At 21.6% G+C, this 7,202-nt stretch overlaps 1 protein-coding gene across 1 annotated transcript; it reads right to left on the reverse strand.

Moving 5' to 3' along the window:
- Positions 1 to 4,533: 4,533 nt before the first annotated feature.
- Positions 4,534 to 5,176, reverse strand: OCT59_027350 (uncharacterized protein; the record flags this gene model as incomplete). The annotated part of the gene is made up of 3 exons (XM_066136896.1): positions 4,534 to 4,556; positions 4,637 to 4,765; positions 4,843 to 5,176. The coding sequence occupies 3 exons, from the start codon at positions 5,174 to 5,176 to the stop codon at positions 4,534 to 4,536; spliced, it is 486 nt and encodes a 161-aa protein (XP_065993334.1).
- Between the last annotated feature and the right edge of the window lie 2,026 nt (positions 5,177 to 7,202).

Consider the following 7,202-nt stretch of genomic DNA (forward strand, 5'->3'; position numbering starts at 1 on the left):
TTGATTTCATTTGTCTAAAGTGGAAATATTACGCTCTAAATTAAAAAAACAGAAAAGAGAGTTAATATCATCAAGAAAAATGCAATTTTCTCTAAGCACTACACCTACATTCATGAAAATTAATGTTCAAGTTGTTTCAACCTGCCTGAACAACTTTCAATTAATAAATAAAGTTGATTTCATTTGTCTAGAGTGGAAATATTACGCTCTAAATTAAAACACAAAAAAGAGAGTTAATATCATCAAGAAAAATGCAATTTTCTCTAAGCACTACACCTACATTCATGAAAATTAATGTTCAAGTTGTTTCAACCTGCCTGAACAACTTTCAATTAATAAATAAAGTTGATTTCATTTGTCTAGAGTGGAAATATTACGCTCTAAATTAAAACACAAAAAAGAGAGTTAATATCATCAAGAAAAATGCAATTTTCTCTAAGCACTACATCTACATTCATGAAAATTAATATTCAAATGGTTTCAACCTGCCTGAACAACTTTCAATTAATAAATAAAGTTGATTTCATTTGTCTAAAGTCGAAATATTACGCTCTAAGTTAAAAAACAGAAAAGAGAGTTAATATCATCAAGAAAAATGCAATTTTCTATGAGCACTACACCTACATTCATGAAAATTAATATTCAAGTAGTTTCAACCTGCCTGAACAACTTTCATTTAATAAATAAAGTTGATTTCATTTGCCCAAAGTGGAAATATTACGCTCTAAATTAAAAAACAGAAAAGAGAGTTAATATCATCAAGAAATGCAATTTTCTCTAAGCACTATACCTATATTCATGAAAATTAATAGTCAAGTGGTTTCAACATGCCTGAACAACTTTTAATTAATAAATGAAGTTGATTTCATTTGGCCAAAGTGGAGATTATAGTATATTTGGAAAAAGAAGTTTAATTTAAAAAAATTTTATATAAAAAATAAATGTAATATAAAAATTAAGAACTGAGATGATAAAAATTTGAAAATGACCTGACATAAATTTTTAATTAATTTTTTCATTAATTATAAATTCAAGTAGTTTAAAAATAAAAATAGTAAGAAAAAATATTTTTTATGAAATATCACATTATTTTCTAAAAGAAATACACTTAAATACACTTATAAATTTAATTTGTGATTATGTAATATCCAAATATTTAATCTTACAAATAGAAAAAAATGTAAAAAAATTTATAAAAAAAGAAAAATTTTTGAAAAAAATTTTCGTCTAACACTTTTTTATTTTGATTATCACAAGATCTACATGATCATCTACACGTTTCAATTTTTTTAACGAAAAAGAAATATATTTGAATCTATTTTTATTGAAAATCAATAAAGATCAACAAAATCAAATACAAATATAAAACTTATTGTTTGATGCCTCAAGTTAATATGTAGCGAAAGTGGCACAAAAATGAATATTTTGTAATTTTATTCTAATGATATCAAAGAAGCAATATTGCAATAACAACGTCTATAGCTATATAGCTATTACAATTGCAATTGCAATAGCAATAGCAATAGCAATAGCAATAGCAATAGCAATTGCAATTAGCTATATATATAGCTATATAAAATTGATTCAAAAAAGTTCACATTGAGCATTTCCGAAATTATGAAAAAATGCATGTAGATCGTATGACAAACTACAAATTAAGCGAAAAAGTGAATAAATTTGGAAGATGATCGTCAGAAATTTATCATCCAAAAGCATACTATCGCTAAATATAAATATTAATGTCATAATCAAATCTTAAATACTAAATCGTAAAAAAAAAATTATTGTGAATTAAATTTCTTGCGAAAGCTTGTCATGGTCATGATTAGGGATAGGAATCGATTCTAATTTTGAGAATCGATTATAGAATCGACTAATCGCGATTAATCGAATCTCAAGATTCGATTTAAAAATTCAATTTTCGGTTTCGATTAATCGATTCTAATCAATATTATGTACTGTACATAAAAATCATGACATTTGGGATGTCACAACATGGTTTTTACATAAAATCGAATTTTTTTTATTCTTTTAATTCGTGATTCAGATAAGAATGAGTGAGTAATTTTGCGATTCTCAAATGTGGGTGTCCTTACATATGTAAATCCATCAATTTTCAGCCAAATTGTTTGAAATTTTTGCTGAAAAAACTTTAAGATTGGCTTTATCATATTTAAGTATTTATATAATATTTATAACAACTCTAAATTTAAAAATAATTTACAAAATAGAAGTAATAAAAAATAAAAAAAAATTAAAAAGAATTTTTTTACAAATTTTTTTAAAAAAAATGCTTGGTTTATATTCAGAATATATGTTTTTATGGAGTTTAATCTATTTTTAAACTTTTAAAATTAGTATTTAATTTGTGATTCATGTAAAAATAAGGAGTAAATCACTAATTAAATTTGAAAAAAACAAAAAAAAACGTGGTTTTGTAATTATCTCGTGATCCAGTAATTCAATTTCAATGAAAATTTTTTTATTGTGTAGCTCTCCAATTTCTCTACGTAATAAAAAAAAGATTGTTGATATTGGACTAATAGATTGTGAGATAATTGCAAACAATGAGTTTTTTCAGAGGACAGCTGCATTTATCTAATATATTCTGAAAAAAATCATTTTTGTGATTATCTCACGATCTATTGGTCCAATTTTAAAGATCTTTTTTTTATTTTGTAGAGAGCTTAGAGAGCTACACAATAAAAAAATTTTCACTAAAGTTGAATCATTGGATCATAGGATAATCACAACAAATGATTTTTTTATTTACTTAAAATTTAATTAGTGATTTTCTCTATTGGTACATAGAATACGAATTAAATACTAATTTTAAAAGTTTAAAAATAGATTGCACTTCCCTAAAAACATATATTCTGAATATAAATCAAGAATTTTTTTTAAAAAAATTCATGAAAAATTTTCTTAATTTATTTTTGATTTCTTATTACGCCTATTATGCAATTATTCTTAAACTTTTGAGCTTTATAAATATTACATTAAATATTCAGATATGATAGAGCCAATCTTAAAGTTTTTTCAGTAAAAATTTCAAATGATTTGGCTAAAAATTGATGGATTTATATATGTAAGGACACCCACATTTAGGATCGCAAAATTACTCACTCATTCTTATCTGAATTACGAATTAATATTTACATCATGATTGTCACTCTTGAAAATGGTCAATTTGGCCTTGAAGTAGCTAATAATCATGAATTTTCATTCATTAGGCCAAATCGACCACTTGAAATTTGAATACAAAAAGTTGGTGTGCTAAATATTCAGTGCATATATCTACTGATTAATAGCAATAATAATTATAAATTCACTATTATCTTATTATAAAAGGTGTGTTACTTATAAAAACACTGATTACAACCAAAGAATAAATGGATAATTCTAAAACTTATATTAATGGATTTGGTTAGGAAAAGTAATATTAGAAGATTACATCAAATATTGTTATGATTATGCAAACTTTACTAATAAGTAATGCATTATTTGGAAAGGTTATTCATACAAATTATAAAGATTCTAATACTATTATGTAAAATGTCCATTTAATTTAACTATTAATAAAATTGTTAATGTGGTAAATTGTTTATAATATTATAGGTATACACTGTTAATGCTATATTTCAAAATATAGTTAAAATGCAACATGAAGTTGATTATCATGTGGTACCATCCAATTTTATGGAATCCCAAAAATGGAAGAAAAATATATATTTGTTATGGAGTATACTTGATTATGGATCATTACAATTCTATTTAAAAGAGAATAGTAATAAACTTGGATGGAACATACAATAAATATAGATTAGCACTCCAACTTGCAAATGCTGTAAAATTTGTGCATAACAAGTGAACTATTTACTGTGATTTGTAATATAATAATTTATTGTATATTTGAATTTTTTTTAATTTGATTACATCAAGCAATAAATTAATATATATCTTCATTTTAGTAAGTACATTTGTACTTGTACATCAAAATAGAATGTAGTTAGAAGACTTTTGTTTATCAAGAAAAAAAAAAACAACTGATGCATTACATTATAATCCAGCAGATATCCTTGGTGTAGTTTCTTATCAAAATACTTAATAATATTAAAAATAAAAGTCAACAAATATAAATTAAGTACAATCAGCTATTGGAATAAGTATAAAAAATTTTACATTATCATTATAAATGGTTTTATATTATTATTTTGAAATAATATATATCTCATAATTGAAAAAGTTATAAAAAAAGATTTATTTAAATTACAAACTAAGAAACTTGTGAAATATTTACTACTCTAGTCTTAATGTTTAAATAATTCTAAGTATAATAAAAATACATAAGCTAAAAAAAAAGAATTATATAAATTACAAACTAAGAAACTTGTAAAATATTTTACTACTCTAGCCATAGTGTTTAAATAAATTTAAAAAGAATAAAATAAAAAACAATTTCTTTTGAATGTGTAATATCAAATATCATTTAAAAAAAACTATAAATTTTTTTTAAAAACAAACAATGATTAGTTAATTTTCGTCTGCTTTAATATCTAAATAATTAAATATTAAATAAAATTAATTCACATAAATAATTTGCAAGATTAATTCTTTTATATATCATAGTACATACCTAATGACCCCAGACCCTTAATTATATAATCATTCAAATCTTCACTTACTAGCATTTCATTTGCTTTTACACTAGCTTGTGAATTTTCACTTTCAGGAATTTCATTCAACTTTTTACTAGTATTCTCATCTGAATAATTAAATTAAATTAATTAATTTCATATAAATAATTTGCAAGATTAATTTTTTATATATTATAGTATATACCTAATGACCTCAAATCTCCTCTAATTACACAATCATTCAAATCTGAATGACTTGCATGATATGCTTGTGAATTTTCATTTTCAAGAATTTCATTCAATTTTTTACTAGTAAAATCAAGTAAGCGACTTGTAAAACATGCTTTAGGATGAGATTTAGTAGCAAGATTGTTATGCCCAATTGGTGCATTTATAAATTCCATAATGTTGCTTTTTAATTCTTCACTGACTTCATTATCATAATGATGGAATTCACGGAAAATCCATGTTGCAATAATTTCTGATACTTCTTCTGAAGATGGTCTTTTTAATGGATCTTCATTCCAACATTTTTTCATTAAATCTACATAACATTGTGGAGTATTTTCAATAATTTTAGGACGTTCACCTTTACAAATACTTAAGCTAAGTTGAAGATCATGTGCTCTATTATTAAATGGTGGTATTCCAGATGTAAACTCCCACATAATCATAGAAAAACTATATATATCACTAGCTGGAGTATAAGATTTGCCTCTTAAAATTTCAGGAGCCATAAATGATATAACACCATAAATATCATATTTTTCCAAAAACGATTTTACAGGTTGACATAATCCTAAATCACTAATATAAATTTTATCCTTATTCTTATTATCATCATGATTTAAAATATTACCATCATGAAAATCACAATGAATAAGATTTTCTTTATGTATCTTACTAAGTCCAGAAATAATTTCATACAACATATATAATTTTTGATTCCAATTATTTTTGACTATACTTGTTAAATTTTCTCTTAAATTACCTTTATTTGCATAATCCATTACTACCATATATTTCGATGTATTTGGATCTTTTGTGAATCCATAAAAATTTATAATATTGATTGAACTTAAAACACTTGTATGATATTCCCACTATAAACAATAATAATAATTTATTAACATAAATAAATTTAAATTTAAATTAAAAATAGAAAATAATATACTATCATACTTCTTTCAAAAATTCATTTAAATTTTCATTTAAATTCTTATGACATTTAAGTATTACTTCTCCAACTCCATTTGACCAATTAGCTTTGTATATAGTACCAAATCCTCCTTCATTAAGATATTCAACATTTTTAAATTTGTTATAAGGAATCCATTTTAATTCTTTTTTAAGAACAAAATCATCTATAATTGAATTTCCACTTTTCCCAAATCTATAAATTTAAATAGTTAATATACTGTAGATTGTATTATAATTTATACAAAATAAATTATTACTTACTCTAAAATTTAAATAGGGATTTAATGAAATATAAGTCTTAATTTTTAGATAAATACATATAATAATCTATGACTTACAACTTACCGACTAAAGTAATGGATATTTTTCGAATAAAAGAATTCAGTTAACAAATAAATATTATATAAAATATATAACAATAGAGACACTTACAAGCTAGATCATAAATAATTTAAGAAATTAGTTAGTTACATTATATGTACTAAATATTATAATAATAAGTAATAATAGAATTAAATAAATAACTTACCATCTATAAAATAATTTTTTAAATAAAGAAATTAGTTGGTTTAAATTATATGTAAATATTGTAATAATGAGTAATAGTAGAATTAAATAAATAACTTACGAACTATATTATTTAATAATTTTTAAATAAAGAAATTAATTAGTTTAAATTATATGTAAATATTATAACAATAAGTAATAAAAGAATTAAATAAATAACTTACGAACTATATTATTTAATAATTTTTTAAATAAAGAAATTAATTAGTTTAAATTATATGTAAATATTATAAATATTACAACAATAAGTAATAATAGAATTAAATAAATAACTTACTATCTATAAAATAATTTTTTAAGTAAAGAAATTAATTAGTTTAAATTATATGTAAATATTATAACAATAAGTAATAATAGAATTAAATAAATAACTTACCATCTATAAGATAATTTTTTAAATAAAGAAATTAATTAGTTTAAATATTATAACAATAAGTAATAATAAAATTAAATAAATAACTTACACCCTACATTATTTAATAATTTTTTAAATAAAGAAATTAGTTGGTTTAAATTATATGTAAATATTATAACATAAGTAATATTAGAATTAAATAAATAACTTATGACTTACCAACTAAAATAAATAACAAAATAATTTTTTAAATAAAGAAATTAGTTGGTTTAAATTATATGTAAATATTATAACAATAAGTAATAATAGAATTAAATAAATAACTTACCATCTATAAAATAATTTTTTAAATAAAGAAATTAATTAGTTTAAATATTATAACAATAAGTAATAATAGAATTAAATAAATAACTTACACCCTATATTATTTAATAATTTTTTAA

The sequence above is a fragment of the Rhizophagus irregularis genome, chromosome 7 (genome assembly GCF_026210795.1).
Source record: "Rhizophagus irregularis chromosome 7, complete sequence".
Classification (NCBI taxonomy): domain Eukaryota; kingdom Fungi; phylum Glomeromycota; class Glomeromycetes; order Glomerales; family Glomeraceae; genus Rhizophagus; species Rhizophagus irregularis.